This window comes from Ursus maritimus, unplaced genomic scaffold (assembly GCF_017311325.1).
Source record: "Ursus maritimus isolate PB19 unplaced genomic scaffold, ASM1731132v1 scaffold_15, whole genome shotgun sequence".
NCBI lineage: Eukaryota > Metazoa > Chordata > Mammalia > Carnivora > Ursidae > Ursus > Ursus maritimus.
This window is the reverse complement of record NW_024423897.1, coordinates 32,052,263-32,076,565: the sequence shown is the minus strand read 5'-3', so window position 1 is coordinate 32,076,565 and position 24,303 is coordinate 32,052,263. Positions and strand designations below refer to the sequence as shown.

Sequence of the window (24,303 nt, the reverse complement as noted above, 5' to 3'; positions counted from 1 at the left end):
CTGTTTCTTCTTTGTTTACATTTTTAAAAATAAATGGAAAACACATGTTTGTGACAATTAAAAAACAGGAAGGAAGGAAAACCCATTTACATTCCATTTTATATGGTATTCTTATTTTTCTGGTGAATGACTTTAATCCAATGCTAAAATCTGCATTTTATAGCAAGGATGAAGTACTAGATTCCATGAGTGATACCGTCAGGTGAATTAGATGGTCACAACTAAAGAGAGGGCAGGCTGCACAGAGTCCTCTGTGGCTGACAGCGGACGTGGGCTGTGGTGTTAAATATAGACACTGCTGACAGCACAGGAGGGCAGCACGGCCAGCCGGGTGCCCGCCATGTTGGTTCCCACATGCTTGTTAGCTGTCAGAGGGCCACTGCAGAGACAAGTGCTTTGTTTTCTACTGCACTGAAGCATAAATATGAATTTATCAGGGATATTTGAAATAATGGACCTGTACCAGGAATTCTACAATTAAAGAGAACAATGTACACTTGATGAGGTTGCTCTTTTATTCCAAATGAGATATTATATATTTGTCTTTCTAAAATGTCTGCTCCAGTCATTTTGTAGCACAATTCAGTATGAATTTTCTCCTACTCAGTGGCAAATTCTATTAAAGTTTTAATTAAGGATATTTTTCAGTCCTGTGTGTTTTTCAGAAGACACGATGAGTAAGAATAGTAACTTCCCTTAAAATAAGCCTATCACAGATAGAAAACTCCAGGTTTGTCAGCCTCCAAGGCTGATGTTTTAAAACACCTGCTATCAGTATTTAGTCATTTTTTTTTATTGTGGGAAAACAGACAGAACATAACATTTACCATTTTAGCCATTTGTAAATGTACAGTTCGGTGCATTGAGTACATTCCCATTATTGTGCAACCGTCATCACCATCCATCTCCAGAGCTTTCTCATCTTCCCAAACTGACACTCTGTGCTCATTGAACACTAGCAACTCATTTCTCCCTCCCTCCATCAGTATGGAGTCTTGACGTAAAGATATATGAAGATAACAAAGCTCTATGTTCTTAAAAGCAAAGATCTTTGGTCTAGCTAATTCTACCAGTGATTTTTCATGAAGAAATTGTAATAACTCCTGGAAAACATTTAAAATCTAAAATTTCATTCTTACGAACGATCAGTAAATAAAGTTTCAAAAAATATTTTTTCTAGTTTTATTGAGAAATAATTGACATACATCACTGTAGAAGTTCAAGGTGTACATCCTGATGGTTTGATTTATATCGTTTGTGAAATGGTTACCACAGTAGGTCTAGTTAACATCCATCATCTCACTGAAATAAAATAAAAAAAAAAGAAAATTTCTCCTTGTGATGAGAAGTCGCAGGATCCACTCTCCCAACAACCTACCTGCACGTCGTAGAGCAGTGTTAGCCATAGTTTGTGTGTTGCACATTACACCCCCAATACCCATCTATCTTATAACTGTAATTTTGTACCCTTTGACCACCTTCTTTGCATTCCCTCTCCCTTCTCCCCCTGAGTCTAGGAAATAAACATCTAAGCATAATGCAGAGCTCATTTATATGACTTTATCACTGAACTTTAGTTTTGGTACATTTAGATTAGACTTTCTCAACCCCAACGCTATTGGAATTTTGGACCTGGTAATTCTTTGTTGTGGGAGCCTGTGCATTGTAAGATATTTAGCAACATCCCTGGTCTTTACCTACTGGATGCCTGTGGCACCCCCTCACCCCTGGTTATGATAACCAAAAATGTCTCTAGACATTGCTGAATTGCCATTGGTTGAGAAGCACTGATCTAACTAACACCATCTTTTGCTGTTGTTGTTTTTGGTGTTGTTCAGTGGGGGAGGGGCAGAGGGAGAGGGATGGAATCTGCTAAGTGGGGTGGCCCAAGGCAGGGCTGGATCTCAAGACCCTGAGATCATGACCTGAGCTGAAATCAAGAGTTGGACACTTAACTGACTAAACCACCCAGGCGCCCCCTGGATAACACCATCTTAAAAAACATTTTTATTTTGGAATAATATTAGATTTCAGAAAAGTTGCAAATACAGTTTTCATATACCCTTTACCATGTTCTCATAATATGAGCATCTCATATAACTTGGCATAATTTCTTGGGTTAACTAAGACATTTAATATTCGTGTAACACTATTGACGAAACTACAGATTTTATTTTTCACTATAGCCATTTAGTGGTCTAGGATCCAATTCAGAAAACTACATTGTATTTGGGGTAATAGTCTTTTAAAGGGAAGCATTTAAAGAATGAGTCCTGGTTACAGATGTGGCCGGACATAGCAGGCTATGCTTCACATGGCTGCCATTTTGTACAAGTTACGACTGTTCATGAGATTTTACTGTCATGTCCAAAGCTCTTCAGTTTTCCAAAGTGGGGAAGTACTGCACAGTTTGTGCATCCATAAAAATATGCTCTTCAGATAATTTACCTTTATAGATATTTCCAACACAGAACTAGTTATATGATGGGGAAGTATATGCCACTGAATTCCATTGTCATGAAGCTGGCAGGAGGTGGAAATAGCAGAATATTTTAGGCTATTATTCACCTTGTAATCAGGAATAACCGAGGAGATGGCAGTCAAATTAAGCTCTCGTAAGCTGGACCAAAGTGTTTTCCTGTCAAAACTGGAATGATGGTTGACTTTTGATCAGTTTGTACAAAACACAAAGCAATGGAAAGGATTTCATTAAATGTGAATACCTCTAGGGGCGCCTGGGTGGCTCAGTCGTTAAGCATCTGCCTTCGGCCCAGGGTGTGATCCCGGCGTTCTGGGATCAAGCCCCACATCAGGCTCCTCCGCTATGAGCCTGCTTCTTCCTCTCCCACTCCCCCTGCTTGTGTTCCCTCTCTCGCTGGCTGTCTCTCTCTCTGTCAAATAAATAAATAAAATCTTTAAAAAAAATTTAAATGTGAATACCTCTAGAAATTTACTCAACATTGAAGGGAAACCAACTAGACATTTACATGTGAGAGCTTTTATACATCTTGGGGTACCAGTCAGTTCTCCCCGCATGGTCTCATGATGTTGCTTTCTGTCTCACTATAGAAGGAGTGGGCAAAATGCAGTCCAGACAACAGTTTATAAATAGTAACTTCTTAATGAAAGGGAGCCTGCTCCACTAGCTTTGAATTCAGACAAACATGGACTTAAATCCTGACTTGGCCAATTTGTTAAACATGTGAAGTAGCACCAGTTTCTTAACTTTCTTAGTTTCTTTCTTTTTTTCTTTTTTAAGGATTTTTATTTATTTATTTGACAGAGAGAGAGAATACAAGCAGGGGAAACAGCAGGCAGAGGGAGAGGGAGAAGCAGACTCCTTGCTGAGCAGGGAGCCCGATGGAGGGACTCGATCCCAGGACCCTGGGATCATGACCTGAACCAAAGACAGATGCTTAACCGACAGCCACCCGGGCACCCTGACCCTTAGTTTCTTTAACTCTGAAGTGGGCATTTGCTAAGGAGGATTGAATATCACAATTGTCAATGCTCACACGATAGGAAATGCTCAAGAAGTGGTAACAATGAAATTATTTGTAGGGTTCTCCTAGGAACGCTCTGTCTTCTGTAAAATGCTTTACAGCCTTGTTTTTTGACTGTACAGATTTGTGGCAGTTGAGAATATTACAGAACCTGGTTCAACAATTAAAGTAACATTTTGTTTACCACAAAGAAGCTCTTGGAATGGTTGTATCTCCCTTATCCTTTTCTTTCAGATGCCCCTTTGCCACCAGCAGTGCCTGAATGTCAGCTATGGGAGAAACTTCAGAATTCAAGATGTGTTTGTAAAATGCCCTATGAATGTGGGTAAGCTCTGTCTTTGCTCGCCTCTCTGTGTTTTATTTTATTCAAGATAAAAAAAAAATGTGTAGGTAGACTAGTCTCTGTTAGATGAAAGGTGTTGCTGACCAAGGGGTAAAGATCTTTGTTTGCATTTTAACCTGGCCCATCTGCTGTCTGCTATTTGCCGGGGTCACCAGAGCTGACAACCAGCGGGGTTAAGCAGTTTCTCTACTCTGTCTAGAGAAAGGCTGAAGGACTCGGGCACTGCTTGCTTTATCTATGAAATGGGGAAAAATGAAAACACTGTCACTTGAGGATTTAGAGCTTGAGGAGATTAGGGTTGAAATTCCTTTGAAATATAAACTCTCAACATGGTGTACCAACAGAGATACAAGTAGCTGCTTTTCCAATTCTCAAAATGGCTGTCTCCAGATGTGTGTTATAAGAATGCCACCCCACTTGAATCACTCCACTGTAGGTGGATATCTGAAGTAGGGACTAGATGTCTGTGTTATGGTCCTAGTGGGATACAGGTGGTATGATTGCTTTCGGACAAGAGGAGGCTTCCTAGAGGGGCAATTTATAGACGTGGGCAGAGGGAAGGAAACTGCCCGCCAGGGGGCAGTCCTCCTGGGCTGCCAACAGCCAGGGTACATATCTGTGCCCAGGCCTGATGCCGTGACAAGAGGGGCTTTTATGCAAAACTGGAAACAGAGAAGATTCTGTGCAGATGGCAGCTGAGGAAGAGCTGAGTCCCTCATTTTAGGAATCTCAGAGACGCCCCCACCCCCGCCTTGGAGTGAGCCAGGGCACTAAACATCCCTCCGATCTCCTGCTATTAATCAAAGGCACCTGAAGCTAGAGGACAAGGGAGTGGTTCATAGTGTCAGCCTTCCTGGTGGGGGGTGGGGAGGAGGGAATGGAGAGTGAATCTGGAGAGGCAAATGGGAGATATCTAGGCCCCCAAATTTATTGGTCATCTTTAAGGTTGAATCAAAACACATGTTTACTGACCAATTACAATTGCCCCTTTAACTACAGGAGGGGTTGGGATGCTGAGCCCCCCCCCAGTCAAAAATCCACATATAACTTTTGACTCCTCCAAAACTTAACTACTGATAGCCTACTAGTAACTGGAAGCCTTACCAATAACATAAGTATTTTTTAAAAAAGATTTTTATTTATTTGAGAGAGAGAGAGAGAGAGAGCATACAAGCAGGGGGAGCGGCAGAGGGAGAGGGAGAAGCAGACTCCCTGTTGAGCCAGGAGCCTGACATGGGGCTCCATCCCAGGACCGTGAGATCATGACCTGAGCTGAAGGCAGATGCTTAACCGACTGAGCCACCCAGGCGCCCCACCATAAATATTTTCTGTGTTATATGTATCATACACTGTATTCTTTCTTCTTCTTTTTTTTAAAGATTTTATTTATTTATTTGCCAGAGAGAGAGAGAGAGAGATCATGAACAAGAGGAGCAGCAGGCAGGGGGAGAAGCAGACTCCCTGCTGAGCAGGGAGCCCAATGTGGGGCTCGATCCTAGGGTCCTGGGATCATAACCAGAGCCGAAGGCAGGAGCCTAACCGACTGAGCCACCCAGGTGTCCCCATGTACTGTATTCTTACAATAAAGTAATCTGGAGAGAAGAAAATACTTGAGAAAATCATAAGGAAGAGAAAATACACTTATAGTACTGTCTGTATCAAAACAAATCTCTGTATAAGAGCACCCGTGGTGCGGTTCAAACCAGTGCTGCTGGAGGGTCAGCTGTACTTGGCTTTCAATTATTATTGTCCCCAAAACACATATCCAACTCCTTGAACACCTACAGTGGGTAATGGTGATTGTCGCGGTATCTTATAAGAAGTAACTTCTTGTGAGAAAAACACAGCTAAGCAGTGTAAATGGCAGTGGTCGTCCGCCCAGAATGTTCTGAGTGTGGTGTTATTTTTTTATGAGTCATTGTTGACTTTGATTCACTTTCATCCTCTTTCCAACTTCTCTGATTCGTTTGTCTGCAGCCTGCTGTTTATAGACACAGTGTGAGCTTTCTATCAGATACCGATAACAAGGTGGCTGTGCAAGGTCTCTGCCCTTTGAGCTGTTCTGAGTAGTTTGATTTAAAGCTTAAGTAAGCAGATAAAAGAAAGATACACAGATTTGTTTTTGTGATGTACATAACTAACTCCAAGTAAATTTAGCTCTTGGTATTGAAGAAAATATTAGAGCTAAATATATATAAACATAAATATAAACTCCAACTGCCATACAAAAATACTTTATTGTCTAAGGGTTCACTACGGTAATATCTTCCTTATCCATCAACATTCAGAAAGGTGCTTGTTTTTATTAGTGACATTTCTAAAAAGCTGAATCTCACCATTTTAACACCCATGCTTAAGGAAAACAAAGTAGTAAATTTTATAGAAATATTTCTAAACCACTTTGTAAACATTGATACTTTAAAAAATCCCACTGAAAAATATGATTTCATCTTCCCTTGAGGATTTGGTCATCAAATGTTGGACAGTGCCATATTATGGACATGAACTCTCAGGGCTGCTGGGCTTGCAGGACCGAATTTCTCCTGCAGCCAATGGTCCCACTGGACTACAGTCTCTGAGTGTGTGATCTTTGCTGATTTTCTCCCTCCTTCCTGCTTGTCAACCCACCTGCGTCCCGAGCAGACCTTGCCTTCTCTTCTAATTCTCTGTATCTGATCTGCTCTAGATGAAACTAGATCTACACGATATAGCGAAGCTTGTAAAAATTGTGAGCAAATAAAGAGCAAAATATGTCCATTTCAAAGATCTGAGGAGGGTGAACCCCAGGCATGAAGGAGATTTGAGTTTCTGCTCCATCTTTTTGCTGTGGCCCTGAGCTCAGAGCCTCTCCTTTCACTTCTCATCCTCCATTTTGAAGACTGAAAATCTTCTAAATAATGTAATTTAAAAAATTTGTTTCAGATCCTCCTTGGATGTCTGTGCTCGAGATGAGAGAAACAAAAAGATACTGCCTCTGACAGTTTGCAAGATGCATGTTCTCCACTGTCAGGGTAGAAATTACACCCTTGCTGGGAGGGACAGTTGTGCTCTGCCTGCCCCCACCGAGAAAGCCTGCGGAGCCTGTCCACTCTGGGGAAAATGCGACGGTAAGGGGCATTCGGTATTTGTAGCTACAATAGTGCTGAGATAGTAGCCCTGAGCTTTTTAAAACTGTAGGTGCTAGTTTAGCAGCAAATCCAAGCACATCCCTGAGGAAAGTGTCAAGATGGTCCGAGAGTGAACTTGCCCACAGCCTTCCCTGGCGAGTGTGTGTGTGTGTGTGGATCAAGTACCTAAGAGGACAAAAACCCACCCTCGATGGTCTGAATGTCCTCCCAAACACCGGTGCTTTCCATTCCCCCATCCCGGTTTCTGCTCTGTCCTTGTAATATCCATATTAGGTACTCATTTTAGAAAACAGACTCACATAAAATACCTATTTTTTAAAATGGAAATTTTCTTATCACTTTCTTAAAAGGAAATATCACTTGCCATAAATATTAAGTAACTATAAAAATACATGTAATGAAACAAAATAAGCTTGTAGATTCTAGCCAGATGCTGCTGGCCGCTTGAGGCGTGCTGTTTCTTTGGGATAAAGGGAGTTTAGCAAGTGTGAGGGGAGTGTTAAAACCCTATCAGTGCCAAGGTGACACTTTCTCCTAGAAGTAATCAGAAGAATTTGAAGAGAATAGAAAAAGGAGTTACTTCTTCAGGTTGTGGCTGGAGATTTGCCAGTGCTACGTCCAAGCAGCACTTAGGATGATCTTGAACGATACCCTGTGTGGCCTTCCTCTCACAGTTTCAGCTACTTTACCAAGGGGGAGAGCCTGGGTAGCGGGAGCCAAGCCATCGCCCTCAGTTTCCCCATCTGTGGAAATTTGGGAGCTGGACTGTGTGATCTGTGAGATCTCTGCGGGCAACTCAGGCCCTCCCTGGGCCCTTTTCCTCTCACTCCTAGACAGTTTGTGGCCCAAGCCAGGACGCACTGAACTCTAACCATTGGGTCACATTAGGGTTGGCTGTCACCAGTGGGCTGGCTGACCTCGTCACTCTTTTTGGAGACAGGTGGCCGGCACCTGCAGCGCACACAGTGAATTCCTCCCCACCTCATTTCTGGTGTGTTTTTAATGGGATTTGTGGCCTTTTGCCTTTTATGCCCTATATCTCAAAGTGAGTTGAATTCTTTTCTTTGTCCTTGTTTGAGCCTTGCAGCAACTTGGTCCTTACTGGGTTCTCCTTATCTGTCAGGGCTTGAGGGATCACTCAGTCCCTGGCTTCCCTAGACAGCAGCACAGAGCAGCAGAGAACTTGGGGAGCCCACGTAGGTCTGGCCAATTGCCCTGACCAGCCTCAAACCCTGCTTATTCTGAGTGGAGCAAAACGCCTCACTTTCCCATCCTACTGCTTTCCCAGGGGGGTTGGTTGCCTCCCCGAGGCAGGAGCTTCTAGAGATCTCCGTAAAGCATCTTGATTTTGGAGGTCATGTGCCTTGACTCTCCCACCTCCACCGCGTGGCGTTAAGCCTCCGTCGTTTCTGTTTCCAGCCCAGAGCAGCAAATGCGTCTGCAGAGAAGCCTCGGAGTGCGAGGAAGGCGGCTTTCGCGTGTGCGTGGCAGTGGGCGGCGTGGAGCAGACGATGAGCGAGTGCGCGGCCGGCGCGCTCAGGTGCCGGGGGCAGGACGTCACTGTCACCAGCACACGGCCCTGCATCCCGCAGCCGCTGGGGCTGAGTTCAAACATACGTAACGGAGCCCTTGAGGCGACTGTGCCCGCGTGGAGGCTCCCTCCTGCTCCGGCCCCTGAAGTCTCTCCTCAGCTCCCAGCCCCCGGCCCGGCACGGCGCCCCGTTCTGCCGAGCCCGCGTCCAGATACTCCTCTTCCTACTGACTAGGTCAGGATGAACAACGCACACGAACCTGGGCGCGAGCTAACCGTGTTCTTGGACTGATTGCTCACTTGTCTGGACCTCGACTTTTTAAATCTTGGAAATTAGAGGTTGAGACCAGAGAAACTCGAATACTCCGTTCAGCTCTAGGATTGTTTAACGTATGATTGACCCCACCCATGGGCCGGATCGCGCTGTACAGGTGCATCAGGAAAACAGTAAGACGAGAGAGGTTGGCTTCCCTCAGGGAAGCTGAATGCAAAGGGGACCTTGAATGGAAAAAGATATACAATTATCCATCGCAAGCAGCCATCTCAGCTTCCGCCTGTGACTCCAGCCCCCCATGTAGGGCTCCCTACATCTTATCGGGACATGGAACCCCTGAACTGTCAGAACCACTGTGCTATAGTCACTGGCACCTTCTGCCTTGTTTGAGCACAAATACAATCCCTTCTTCTCTCTGGGGCTCTTCTCTAGTATATGCCAAGCGCAAGGACCACAATTTATCCCCTTTCCCCCCTTTTCTTTTGTAGGAAGCATGAGTTCATGCCTGAGCTATTGAGAGATTGTGTATTTGACAGAACAGTTTTCTCGCGTGTGAATACATGCTTGGGTTTTTCAGGGGGCCATACAGGTACATCAATTTGAGACATTGGCCTTCTATTTATTACTTATTCATCTTTCATCAAAACAAAAAAGCAGCTGTGGGAGATGATATGAGTGGGCTTAAATGGAATTTAAAATATGCTTTCATATACAAATAATATCTGTGTACTTTTCTGGTACTGATAAATACATTTCAACAAAACCTTAGTTAAAATGACAATGATTAAAATCTCATTAAAATACTATTCTTTGGAATTTTTTTCAACTGCATTATGTTTAATTTTAAAGACTCTTTCCACGAAGAGTGGCTAATGTGTTCTTTTTAAATATATTTTTATTTTTTAAACTACTTTACTGAGGTATGATTGCCATGTAAAAAGCTATACATATTTAATATATAGAACTCCGATGAGTTTGGGGATAAGTATACATCAATCAAGAGTATAAACATATCCATCATCTCCTAAAGTTTGCCCCCACCTCTCTTATTATCATTGTTGTTGTTATTTATTTACTTATTTATTTTAAGATTTTATTTATTTCTTTGTGTGAGAGAGACAGCGAGAGAGGGAACACAAGCAGGGGGAGTGGGAGAGGGAGAAGCAGGCTTCCTGCCGAGCAGGGAGCCTGATGAGGGGCTCGATCCCAGGATCCTGGGATCATGACCTGAGCCAAAGGCAGACGCTTAACGGCTGAGCCACCCAGGCGCCCCCCTGTTTATTTATTTTTATGGTAAGAACACAGCATAAGATCTTCCTTCTTAAAAAAATTTTTAAGAGTTTATTTATTTTAAAGAGAGAGAGTGCTTGCACGTGAGCAGGGGGAGGAGCAGAGGGGAAGGGAGAGGGAGATAACCTCCAGCAGACTCTACGTGCTGAGTACACCCTGAATGTAGAGCCTGATGTGGGGCTCCATCCGACCCCCCAGGGATGATGACCTGAGCCAAAACCAAGAGTCAGGCACTCAACTGACTGAGCCACGCGGGCACCCCCCTTCTTAGACAATGTTAAGTGTATGTTAAAGTATTGTTATCTTGCATAACTAAACCTTGCTATTCTTTGACGATCACATCCCCAAATCCCCCCTCTCCTCAGCCCCTGGGAGCCACCATTCTACTCTCTTCTTTATGAATTTGACTATTTTAGGTTATACACAAAAGTGAGATTATATAGTATTTCTTCTGTTGTTTGCTTTCTTTCATTTAGCATAGTGTCCACAAGGTCCATCCATATTGTCGCAAATGGCAGGATTTCCCTCTTTTTTCTAAGGCTGAATAACATTTCATTGTACATATACACCACATCTTCTTTATTTATTCATCCATGGAACACTTGGATTGTTTCTATATCTTAGGTATTATGAATACTTCTTCAGGATCCTGATTTCAATTCTTTTGGATATTTGCTCAGAAGTGGAATTGCTGGATCATATGGTAGTCTTATTTATAATTTTTTGAGGAACCTCCATACTATTTTCCACAATGGCCGTGCCAGTGTGCTCTTACCTGAAACTCAGGTCTGATTCAAGTACAGCTTTATATACCATGTTGTCCCTTGAGTGAAGATTCAGATAGAATATATGGAAGTTACAAGGAGGCAGGTTTAGGGATGCCTGGGTGGCTCAGTCGATTAAGCGTCTGCCTTTGGCTCAGGTCATGATCCCAGGGTCCTGGGATCAAGCCCCCTATCGAGTTCCCTGCTCAGTGCGGAGTCTGCTTCTCTCTCTCCAGGCTTGTGTTTTTTCTCACATTCTCTCTCTCAAATAAATAAATAAAATAAAATAAATACAAGGAGGCAGGTTTAAATAGATTGAAAGCAACAACGTTCAGAAATGTTTGAGGCCAACCGCGTTTGTTAGAGGTTTTTAGGGAGTTGATTTCTACCCTGGGTCAGGGGATAGATTTGAAAGTGCCAGACCTAGACGCAGATCCCAAAACAGAGTTGAACAAGTAATTTCTTTGGGAGGAAGAGATCAGTATTTTTCCAATAATTTCTCCTCTTGTCTTAAGCTAGTAGAGAGTTACACGTCTACTGCTTATGCACCAATACCCTCCTTTCCTAACTAAGACAGAGGATATGGTCAACGTTATCAAATGCTATAGGAGAGGTCAAATGAAGTCTGAAAAAAAGAAATTTGCAGATTTGACAGCTAAGGTTTGAGAAAGAAGTTTCCCAGAGTTATTGAAGGAAGAGTAAGGGGTTCGTGAGGAGTTTGGTGGAGAAGGAAGGAGCAGTGAATGAGGCTGTATAGAGATGCCATCTTGAAATATTAAATTTTGTGCCTTTTTTCTTTTCTGAACATTCTTACACTTGACCTTTCCTCTAGTCAGAGATCTTCATAGCTGCTTAAAAAAGAATTGGGATCGTTGCAGTGAGTCTGCAAGGAGAAAGTAACTTTCAACACTAAGTCTTTTAACATGTTTGAAACTTTGAAAATAAGCTCTTGAGCATCTAAAGAGAAGGCTTTGAGGAAAGCCAGGAGGACTGTTTATACCAGGAAAACTGACTGCATAGAGAATGTGGGAGGGAGTGTGAGAATTTCCCCTGCTGGCCTTTTCTGCTGCCTCGGACTGGTGAGGGTCCTCAGGGTTAGAGTGGGGTATAACCTTGGAGGAGAAGGCAGAAAGTGTTGATGTTAAAGTTGCCTGGACCTAGTGGGGGACAGAGGAGGAGGAGGGAACTGGCTGGGGCATTAACCTTCACTAGCTTCAGGGAGCTGCATGGGAGCCAAGCCACATCCCACAAATCATCACTCACAATTTAAAGGGACACTGCAAGTCACCTGGGCAGACAAGCTGCTTTGGAAGATCTTCTAATCACACCGGAGAGTCTTTTTAAAAAAATTTTTATTTTATTTAAATTCAATTAATTAACATATAGTGTATTACTAGTTTTAGAGGTAGGGTTCAGTGATTCGTCAGTTGCATATAACACCCAGAGCTCATCACATCACATGCCCTCCTTAGTATCATATGATTTCACTCATACGTGAAACTTAAGAAACAAAACAGAGGATCATAGGGGGATGGAGGGAAAAATAAAATAAGAAGAAATGGAGAGAGTGTTCTTCTTGTAACACTCCACACATTTCTTAATAATTGACCAACGGACACGCTGCGTATCGGTGCCATGAGATTTAGCGAACCCCATCCAGACTGCTCTCCCTCCCTTCCACCAACAATCTGGGACACTTGCAATCCCTTGAAACAGAGGGAAGGTTCTTATGTTTAGGTGTGGTATAGTGGGGGTGTGGAGTGGCAAGCGGAAATATCTGACAAACGACCCCTGGAATTCTGAGTTATCGGGCAACTAGCCAGCTAACTGGTTAATTTGATCAAGGTCTCTCCCTCTCAGGTGGAAAGGTCATGGCTAATCTCAGCTTCATATGAGAACTGTGAACCTGTTCTGTTGTTAAGCAGTCACTCAGCACTACAGGTGCTGGGCAGATGGTGTACCCAGCAATCCTTAAAATGGGTTGTTATGTGCCTTTACCTTTTGGTTAAGGTAAGTATGCATATTAAGGAATATTTTTGAACTCCATAGCTTATCATCTGCTCTATGTTTTCTTTCTATGGCTACCAAAATTTCTTACACCCACACACTCACTCACTTACTAACCCACCATAGGCATCTGGATTATTTCTAATAGCTGGTGGAAGAGGTCATCCTAAACTTGAAGATAAACTAAGATGCCACATACTGTGGGTAGGAAATGACGGAAGTGTTCAGGGTTACCTACTCTATCTACTCTTTTCCTGAGGTAGGAGAGAGAGGTGGAGAGGGACCAGGCAAGAGAAAAGAAATGAAATGAGAGAAAGAAAGTCATGTTTAGTACAGGATTAGCAGAACCGAGCAGCCGCATTTGTCCTGCCAGCTCCCAGCGCACCGAGACTTTTCCTTCTTGATGGGCTAAAGTGTATTCAGTCCTTGTGCTAGAAATGGAATGACCTGTTTCTCTTTCAGAACCCCGAGCCAGAAAGCAACCACAGCAGGAGGCAATATCCGTTAATATCTGAGAAACCAGAGGGATATGCATGCCTTTCAATTACCTTGGTCTTTCAGGCAGCTCACACATCTGGGGACAAGAAAGCTGATGGCATGATAGGACTCCCTGCTGTGACAACCAAAGCACTTACAATTTCTCTTTTTATTTATTCCTGTCAGACAAAGCTCCAGATTTACACTAAAAACATCAATCACGTAGGGAAATTTGCTTTTTTTTAAGCCAAGGGTTAACAAAACCAGATAGAAAGACTGTCGTTGTTTGAGAAGAAATGGGCTGATGGAGACTAGGTGGGTAGGAGAGGAAAGAGAATAAAATGTTATTTTTGACTCACAGGCTGAGGACAATTTCCTGTGAAAGGACAAACATAAAGAATGCCCTGTTATCACTGCTATTTGCACGCATCTTTAGGAGACGAGACTTGTACTGAATATCCGGGGGCGGGGCCTTAGGTACATAGCGGATCAACGATGTTCAGGACAGAGATGCAGCGACTTGAGGCACAAAGCACATGGGTCGCAGAAGGAGTGTCCATTACGTAGTAGTCAGCCGATCAAGTCGGCTAGGAACACAGAGAGGTCAAGGAATTTTCTGTAACCGTGAAATGGAATTTTCTCATCAAAGGAAAGTTTCCCAGACTTCCTCAAGAGAAAGTGATGAACACGAAAGACTCGGCATTGGTGTATTTATAGACTAAATGCAACCCACGAGTACATTATGACCGTATTTAATAAAGGTCTCCAACCGAACTCCAAGCCCGGAAGCTCTTCTCTGCACAGATACTGAGCATTAAGAGGAACTCCTGAGGTCGGGTGTGATGTCAAACTAGACAAGCCCACTAACTGGATGATTACGGCCCTATGGAATTAAATACTTTGGTATGATGATAAGGAGCCCTCCAAAGTACCTTGAGTCTCTTAAAAATATGGTGATCGGCTTTTTACTATGGACATGGTGCACAGAATTCATTAGATGTGAGAGAAAGACACCTTTGAGGAGATCTTGCCCCCAAACTTCCTCGAGACTGGTAAGGGCAGGGACTTGTCTTACAGGCTGCTGCATTTCCTCTAGCTCGGTACATTGGTTGTATATGCTCAATAAAATGTCCATTTTACAGTCATGTTTCTAAAGTCACATATTAGCAGAAGACCTAGTCCGGAAATGGCCCTAGGGTCGTTCTCACCTTGTTTCACTGCAGTGCTGGCCTTTTTTTCTGTGCTGTAGACGGGTGGTTGTTGTTTGAGTTGTGTCTTGCCAGACACAGGAGAGGTAATGGGTGATGGGCTGTGTGATGTGGTCTCTTGCTACACCTGTGGGGGCTGATATTTTGAAATACTGACTTGGCGTTAAATAGGTGTGCTTTGTCTTTGTGCCATGGAAGTATGTCCTTCCTATTTCTCTTCTTTTTTCTTTTGAATAAAGATGGGGGTTTCCTCTCACTGTCCTTGTGGGGGATTGATTAAGGGTGAAGAAGCTTGCTGTTGAGAATCACAGTAGAGAATGAGGCAGAGGACTTAAGAAAGAAACTTAGAAATTCCTGTATCTAAATTATATTGACACACAAGCCTACATTCTGGGAAAGCTAATCTTGGGATGCTGGTTTATTAAGAGACCACTGCTCCTACTTTACCAGTGGAAGTGGCTGGAGTTGACAGCTCCCTTGGATGCAGACTGGGAATTATGACCTTATGATGAACATTCTTTCCCATTTTGTTGAGAGAAAGAACAAGACTGTCTAGTCAGTTCTGGTGCCAGAACGAAATATCATGGACTGGGTGGCTGAAACAATAAACATTTAGAGGTGCCTGGCTGGCTCAGTTGGTAGTGCATGTGACTCAGTCTTGGGGTTGTGAGTTTGAGCCCCATGTTGGATGTAGAGATAAATTGAAAATAAATCAGTAAACTTAAAAAAATGAAAAAGAAACAAACAAACATTTAGTTCTCACCGTTCTGGAGGCTGGGAAGCCCAAGACTAAGGTCCCGGCAGATTGGGTGTCTTACTGGTAAGGAAGGCTCTCTTCCTGGTTTGTCGGCAGCTTCTTTCTTGCTGTGCCCTTACCTGGTGGAAAGAAAGGGCGTTCCTCTCCTCTCCTTAAGAGGGCACCAACCCCATTATGGGGGTTCTACCCTTATGACCTCTGACCTCATCTAAACCTAATTACCTCCCAAAGGCTTCACCTCCAAATGCCATCACATTGGGGATTAGGGTTTCAACATACAAATTTTGAGGGGATACATTTAGTCCTGACAGCGACCGTGAGGTGCTGTGATTTAATGGTCAAACCTGTTGCTTCATTCAGTGGGTTTGTGAGGAATCTTACCTCACGAGCTTGCCCTTTTGCAATCTTGGCAAGTAAGGCAAAGACATCAAAGTAACTTTGTTGAGCCAGATATATATTCTCTGCATATTGCGGGAGACTTTTTTTTCTCATGTTATCATGGCAGTGCTTCAAATGCCTAATACAGGTCGTAAGCAACTCAGGCTAGGACGTACGATCACTTCTGGGAAGGGATACTGGAACCCAATCTTGGGATGTGGAATGCAAAGACCTGAATGCCAGAAAAGAGCAACATTAATATTTAAACCTAAAACTTCTATGGTGCTTATCAGTGCCAGTCCCTGCTGTGAGCACGTTTTATATATTAACTCATTTAATCAGTTCAACAACACTATGAATAAGTATTATAATTAGCTTCATTTTCCAAATGAGGATGTGGAGGCATAGAGAAGTTAAGAAATTTAGTGAACTTCACACAGCAAATGGAGGAACCAGGATTCAAATCCAAGTCCTTTGGATCATACTCTTAACCACCATTCTGATGTGTTACAGATGGTAGTAGCACTTTTCATTGATATAAGACCTTAACAGATTCTAAAGTTTTTGCTATACTTGGTCCCATTCAAAATAAGCCAACATTCAGGATAAGATTTGGTTGCTGAATGGGGCGCCTGGGTGGCTCAGTTGTTAAGCATCTGCCTTTGGCTCAGGGCGTGATCCCGGAGTTCTGGGATCGAGCCCCACATCAGGCTCCTCTGCAGGAAGCCTGTTTCTTCCTCTCCCACTCCCCCTGCTTGTGTTCCCTCTCTCACTGGCTGTCTCTCTCTCTCTGTCAAGTAAATAAATAAAATCTTTAAAAAAAAAAAAGATTTGGTTGCTGAAATAAAAAGTCAGTATTCCTGTAACTTTTCAAAAAGATTCAGCTGTATAAAAATCATTAATTTCTCAAACTGATCTTTCAAAATAGATTGAAATAGATTTTTGGAGTTCTGGTGCTCCTCGAATTCATATTGTGTATATGGGTGTGTATGTATTTGAATGGGCCTAGGGGTATATGCACCAGAAAATGGGACTGCTAAGGTTTGACCTTGAGGATATGGAGCTTTAATAAACACTGGTTTATTTTATTAAATAACATTTAACTTTCTAAATATTTTGGAGATTTCAAGATATCTTTCTGTTATTGATTTCTAGTTCAGTTCCATTGCAGTTATAGAAACTGCTTTATATGATTTCAATCCTTTTCAATTTATAGAGATTTGTTTTATGGCCCAGAATATGATCTATCTGGTGCCTAATTCATGTACACTTGAAAGGAAGTTGTATTCTGTTGATCAGTGGAGTGTTCCATACATATCAATAAGGTCAAGTTGGTTGATAGTCTTGTTCAAGTCTTCTATAACCTTGTCAATGTTCATTTGCTTGTTCTATCAGTTATTGAGAGTGTTGACATCTCCAACTCTAAGTTGGATTTATCTATTTCTCCTTTCAATCCTATCAGTATTTGCTTCATCTATTTTAAAGCTCTGTTATTAGGTACATAAACTTTTAGGATCATTAAGTCCTCTTGATGACGTGACCCATTTATTGACATGAAATGTCTCTTTATCTCTGATGTATTCTTTGTGTTGAAGTCTGCTTTGTCTGGTATTAATATAGCGATTCCAATTTTCCTGTGACTAGTATAAAAGTAACACATGTAAGTAGTGTATACGTAAGTAGAGTGTATTAGGGTTCTCCAGAGAAAGAGAACCTATCTCTCTCTCTCTAGATATAAATATATGTATATTATATATTTATTATAAGGAGTTGTCTCAGTGATTGTGGAGGTTAAGAAGTTCCAATATCTACCATCTGCAAATGGTAGATCCAGAAAACCCCTGGTATAAATTCGAGTCCACTTACATGTGGTGGCTGCATATTGCACAGAACTATCTGTAAACCAGGCCCGAGTTTTCTCTTCTTCTGTCAACTGATTATAGGGAACTCCCCCTGAGGTCATAGGTGAACACTGGGAGAGAGATGGCAGTGTATTTGGAGTAAGGATAATTTGGGTCACTTCTTCATGTAACCTGTGCCTTTAGGACCTACTTGGGCACTTCTGTTTGACGATGGAGTGCTGTTGTGTACTCCTAACGTTATGGCTTGGTGTGTCAGTTAATGATGGGCACTCAGGTTGCATGGTAACTTGGTGATCCATGACTGAGCATTTGGGCTCTACTAAGGCCTACTAGCAGGCCAAGAATGCTTTCTCAAAAGGAAAGTAGTTATCTGCAGAAAATGGCAGGGCTTTGTTCCAAATCCTAAGGCCCTAGACTGGGATTCCCCTGTAAGGAGCTGCCAGTCTCTAAACAGCATCCCATCCACCAGCAACACTTCAAGCACCATTGCATGTGCTGGATCATACGGTTAGCACAGCAGCTCAAAGAGCAGCCCGGATCTGCTGCAGAACCTTTTCTTATTCTACGATCCACTCAGCACTGGCAGCTTTTGGGTCAGTCAGTAAATGGGCTGGAGTAACATACCCAGTTGAGGAATATGTTGCCTCTAAAATCCAAAGAGGTCCAGTAGGCATTGTACCTTTCTTGGTTGAAGAAAGGGCCGTATGCAACAACCCATTCTTTACCTTAGATAGAATATCTTGACATGCCTAGACACTGGCTTCCTAAAAATTTCACTGAGGTCCTTGAATTTAGTCAGATTTGTGTCCCACCCTCTGATATTCAAATGTCCTACTGGTAAGTCTAGACTAGCTGCTATTTCTTTCTTATTTGGTCCAATCAGTGTAATGTCATCAATGCAATGAGTTGGTGTGATATGGAAGAGAAAGGTGATTGAGATCTCCATGAACTAAATTATGACATAAATTCCACTTGATCATGGTGTCTGATCTTTTAAATGTGCTTGAATTTGGTTTGCTAATATTTTGTTGAAGATTTTTGCCTCTGTGTTTATCAGGGATATTGGTTTGTAATTTTCTTTTCTTGTGGCTTCCTTTCTGGGTTTGGTATCAGAGTAATTCTGGCTTCATAAAATGAGTTTGGAAGTGTTCCCTTCTTTCCTGTATTTTTTGGAGGAGTTTGAAAGGATTGGTATTCATTCTTTAAATGTTTGGTAGAATTCACCAGTGAAGCCCTCTGGCCCTGGACTTTTGTTTGTTGGCACGGTTTTTGATTACTGATTCAATCTCCTTACTAGTAATTGGCCCTGTCATTTATTCTTATATTTCCTTAGTCTGAAAACCATCCCTACTGTCTGATTTGCCAGTTTATCTACTCTGTTAATCACATGCTAAAGTACTGATTTTATAATTTTACTACCTTGATCAAGAACTTCTTCTGGCTACCCACTATCTTCCAGATACAGTACAACTTGATTTGTCATTCAATATTTAGTCATCTTTATTTCTTAATTAAACTTTTCTGCTGTAGTCAGGTTTCAATCTATCTTTAGTATAATGTTACAGACTAGAAAATGGCCATGTGCATAGGCCTGTCTACCCTCATCCACAGGCCTGAACAGAACCTCCAAGGTTTGGATGTGGGGTAATAAAAGATTTTCTTATGATTCCAGTGGAATCAGGGTAAGGATAAACTCCCTTTTTTCTTTTTTAAGATTTTTAAAATTTATTTGAGAGAGACAACACGAGATAGGAGGTGGGAAGTGGGGATGGCAGGGACAGGGAGAGGCAGGCTCCCCACTGAGCAGGGACCCCCCCCCCCAAGAGGGTTCAATCCCAGGACCCTGGGATCATGACCTGAGCCGAAGGCAGTTGCTTAACCAACTGAGCCCCTGGGGGCCGAGCCCCCTAAAGATAAATTCCTATTCCCCCTCTATTCTCTGAAAAATTAAATGAGTCCTAGTTAACCTGTCCTTCAGGCTAATAAGCAATTCTCCAGGCTCTCCAACTTCAAGACAGGGCCTCTTTTTGACCACTGGGCAGTTAAGAAGGTATTAGGGCATTGGTCAATTTAATCCTCAGTATTTACCTCTGAGAATTTTTGGAGGAAGTGGTAGGTAATGTAGAAGGATTTCTTATCTTATGTTTTTTGGTGGCTCCCAAATTGAAAAAGAAGCTATGAGTCACATATATTTATAAAACTGTGTTCTCCAAATTTATCTTGCTTTCAGGATAACCACATAATTCAATAAATAAAATCCAGGACAGTTTGTCCGGAAGGAATATAAATAAGTAAGGATGTTTTGTTGGGTAAATAAAGTTTGACAAAGTGGAAGTAAGAAGCAAATGCCATTTCTCATGTCACGACATGGACATTTTATACACACACACACACACACACACACACACATTTTTGTAATGAATCCCACTGTCTTCCCCTCAGGTTGCTCTTGACTCAATATGTTTTCTACTGTCCCAGTTTTAGGATACCTGTCAAAAATGAGTAAGAAAGAGAAATTCCAAGAAATGATAATTCCCAGAGTGCAGCCAGACAAAATTGCTTGTCAGAAAGTTGCTCTCTGTCAGGGGCCTAGATGAAAGCTCCTGATTAGCTCACAGGTTCCTACCTTGTTCAACGACCACGCATTCTCTAGTTACATACTTAGGTAATCTGAAGGATAATAGTGGCATTGGGGGCTAAATCTAGTAACAAAAAAACACTATTAGAAAATCTTTGTTACAATCTCAGAGTGTCTTGAGGGTTCCAGATTCTTCTGGAATCTGGTCTTGTACTTTATCCTTTAAGACTAGGGCTGTGCAGGGACAATGCCAATTAAGCAATTCCCCTGGCTTCTTTCCCCGGAAGCCCATTTCTTTCTTCTCATCTGTGATCTTTGTTCTCCTCTTTTCTGGTAAAACTGTTTTAGCAGGGTCAGCCAAGCTAAATGTCCCTGATTTACCAGCAGAGCCCTGGCTCTCACTGTTGGGTCAAAGGGCAGAGTACTGAATTGCAAAACGAGTGATCTTGAGCCCTTTAAAGAAAGTACTAGCCCATTAAGCATTTCTAGCCTAGAGTAAATACAAATTAAAAAATGATTATTTGTACAAATAATAGTGAGGCAAGCAACAGGAGTGAGGAATCTGTTAATTTCTTCAGTGGCACTTGAACGTGCTTTTCCTCTGTAACTCTAATTTCCCTGAGACCCTCCGGAAGCGTTGTTTCTCCCTTGGGCGATATGCATGTGTGTGAACCACAGAGATGAACCTGTTGGAGGACTGACTGGCAAGAGAGGCATCAAGACAGGCTGGTGACAACTCTGAGAGGGAGGGGTTAATAGAAATAATTGTTGGGGAGAGCAAAGAGATCTAAACTTTTCCTGCCACACAGCCCACTGTGGCTAGTGTGATGTAAAAGCAAGTAGGAAGGCTTTTTTGATGTGTTCGATGTGTCCTGAGGTGACTCTGAGGCAGCCACAGCAGCAGGTTTCGCTCCTGAGCTGAGAGCCTCTGACCGGGGTGGGGGAGGGGCAGACAGCCTTGTTTTCAGGCTCCCAAGGAGGGCAGCAGCATTCACGGGGCCAGGGACATGGCCTCATGGAGGTGGTATAATCAGTAGGCTTTATATACCAGTTGCTGAGTTTACATTAGTATTTGTGAGTCTAATGATACATTTGTTCATGTTATTAATATTTATACTGCATAGGTACCATTTACTTAACCATGATCCTGGGCCAGGTTTCTAAATGCTTTACATGTACATGAAAACATTTAATCCTCACAATAGCACCTTGAAGTAGATATTATTACCCTAATTTTACAGAGACGGAAATTGAAGTACAGAGAGGTAGGTTAAATGGTTTCCCCAAGTCACACAGCTTGTAAGGGCTGTTGCTGGGATGTGATAAAAAGGTGTTGGGAATTCTTGCCAAGAGTGAATCCTTCGAAGATTAGGGTTTAGACAAAGTTTCAGTAGCAATGTGTGTTTCATATGGCTGTTCTACCTGGTTTCTTTTATTTTTACATTGAAGTACGTTTGACACACAATGTTACAGTAGTTTCAGGTGTCTATATGTTACGCTATGCTTACTACCAGTGTAGCTCGCTCCCATCTGTCATCAGGCAACACTATTACAATACCATGTTCTACCTAATTTCTATCAATCGGTGATGAGGAAAGCTGTTTGTTGGATGCTAGGAGGGATGGAGAGTAGTAGTGGAGATAATATAAATCAGTATCAGACAAGGTCCTGTGTCAGTCAGTTTATACTCACGTTGAGAACATCCTATAGTTCTGAGGTGGCTCGGCTCAAATTCTCTTAGGACTTTCTGCCCCATGTTTGGGAACTGTCCTGTGTAATACTGTAACTACTAGCTACATATGGCTGCTTAAACTTAAAATTTTAATTCCTCAGATAGAGTAGCCACATTCGAGAGCTCAATTGCCATATGTGGCTAGTGGCTAACATGTTAGTGCAGATATAGAACGTTTCTATCACTGCAGAAAGTTCTTGTGGACAGTGCTATTTGGAAAAGTCTTTTGACTTGAGATAACCTGCCAAAAGAGGCTGACTAAACCCATATCTCTTACTTTCTTTTTCTTGCTCTGTTTCATATATGTTATGCTTGGGAATAGCTTCTGACTCCAATAAGAATGTAATGAAAGCCATTACCCTGAGAATACACCTACACAATTATACACAGAAATTTGCATACAACTTTGGTGGTATCATGGACTCTTCGTGTAATAGTTACCCATTGGTGCACAGCAAATTACCCCGAAACTCAGTGGCTTAAAACAACAAAGATTCATTATCTCATATAGTTTTGTGGTCCAGGAATTCAGTAGTTCAGCTTAGTGATTCTGGCTCAGGACTCTCATTAGACTGAAGTAGGGTTGCCAGATTTAGCAAATAAAAATATAAGACGATCAGTTAAATTTTAATTTTAGATAAACAATAAATACTTTTTTCAGTGTAATAGTCTCATATTTTACTAAAAAATATTCATTGTTTACCTGAAATTCAAATTTAATTGGACATTCTGTATTTTTTTTTTTTAAGATTTTATTTGACAGAGAGAGACAGACAGAAATAGTGACAGAGAGCATGGGGGGGAGGAGAGGGAGAAGTGGGCTTCCCGCCGAGCAGGGACCCCAACATGGGGCTCGATCTCAGGACCCTGAGATCATGTCCCGAGCCGAAGGCAGATGCCAATTGACTGAGCCACCCAAGCGCCCCGGGCATTCTGTATTTTATCTCACAATCCAGTCATGTGTCAGCTGAGGCTTTCATCATCTGAAGACTTTCAGACGAGGGTTCATGGATCCATTTCCAAGATGGCACATGAACATACCTAGCAAGTTAGCTCTGGTTGTTTGCAGGGGACATCGGTTCTTTGCCACATGGAGCTCTTTTTGGACTGCTTGAAGGTTTCCCTCAAATAACAGCTGGCTTCCCCCAGAGTGATTCAAGAGAGTTCAGTATGATTTGTGACCTTACCTTGGGAGTCACATTCTGTAATTTCTGAAATATTGTATTGATCACACAGGTCACTTCTATTCATTGTGGGAGAGGATTAGATGAATACCAGAAGCAAGAATCACCGGAGGCCATCTTGGAGACTGGCTCCATCCTCTGGAATTTATACATGGAGTTCATAGCCTATAAGTTCCATGATGGTAGAATTTTTCTATTTTTTTTCTTCATAGTCATAGCCCTGGTGGCAATAACAGTGCCTTATAAATTTTAGGGACTCAATAAATATTTGTTAAATGAAGGAATAAATGGACTCAATTCAAATTCTCGGACCTAAAAGATTCCTTTGGTCCCTAGAATGTCTTGTAGGAACAAAAGATGCTTCCCCAAAGAGGTTGAGAATGAAGATATTAGAATATAGGTAATAGGAATTTGTAAAAGGGTGCATGAATTTAATAACGTTGCTAATGAATGATGGTGATGGTGGTGGTATTCAACAAGGGCCAGTCTCTGTGTTAGAAACTTCTTGTTATGTACATAATTTCACGTTTGTAACCTTTCATGTAGGCATTGTGAAATAGAGTAGGGAGTTATGATTCAAATGCTGTGAGAAAGGTTAACACATCCATGCACACACATGCACGCACACACACATGCACGCACACACATGCACACACATGCACAAACATGCTCACACACACATGCACGCACACAAATGCACGCATACACACACACACACACACCATGCTCTGGAATAACAATAGAAAGGAAACCATGAGATTTAATACAATGTCAGAGTGGGTCTTTTGTAGAAAAGCACCTGGCATAGTCTCGACACAAAAATTACAACCTGAGAAAGAACACGCAGGTTGAAGTTTATCATAAGACTGCTTTTTAGAAAGGAAAGAGTGTGGGTAGTAATTCAAGGCTGGCAGAGATAATAAAGGACAAGGCTAAGTGTGGAAATAACAGTGGCCCTCTTGTTAATGGCAGCAGAATTGTTTCAGGTTCTGTCATTTTTTGCTATCTGCTGGGACATAAGCTTCCCAAGAGAGAGGGGTAATCTGTGCGAAGCTATGTGGCTGGCAGCACTCAAATCACAGGTTATCCTTCAAGTGAATGTGTGGGATTTACTTTTTACTAATGGAAGCCGGCAGGGAGACCCTGGAGGGCAAGGAATACGCCATCACGTCAAGATCCCCATGCTAGGCACCATCACTTTCCTCAAGGTGCTGCAAGTCTGCAGGTTGTGAGGATGAAGACAGGAGTCAGTTGTAGAAAAAGCCTAGCAGTTTATTTCCTGGCGGT

General features: G+C 42.2%; 1 protein-coding gene across 1 annotated transcript in view; it reads left to right on the top strand.

The window, feature by feature from the left end:
- The window catches only part of C7 (complement C7), a 52,636-nt gene extending 43,053 nt beyond the window's left edge, over window positions 1-9,583 (top strand). Inside the window, exons 16-18 of the mRNA XM_008692593.2 lie at window positions 3,738-3,828; window positions 6,769-6,953; window positions 8,394-9,583. Of these exons, the coding sequence (XP_008690815.2) occupies window positions 3,738-3,828; window positions 6,769-6,953; window positions 8,394-8,740 (623 nt within the window). The 3' untranslated portion in view covers window positions 8,741-9,583. The remainder of the gene's footprint in view (window positions 1-3,737; window positions 3,829-6,768; window positions 6,954-8,393) is intronic.
- The last annotated feature ends 14,720 nt before the right edge of the window (window positions 9,584-24,303 follow it).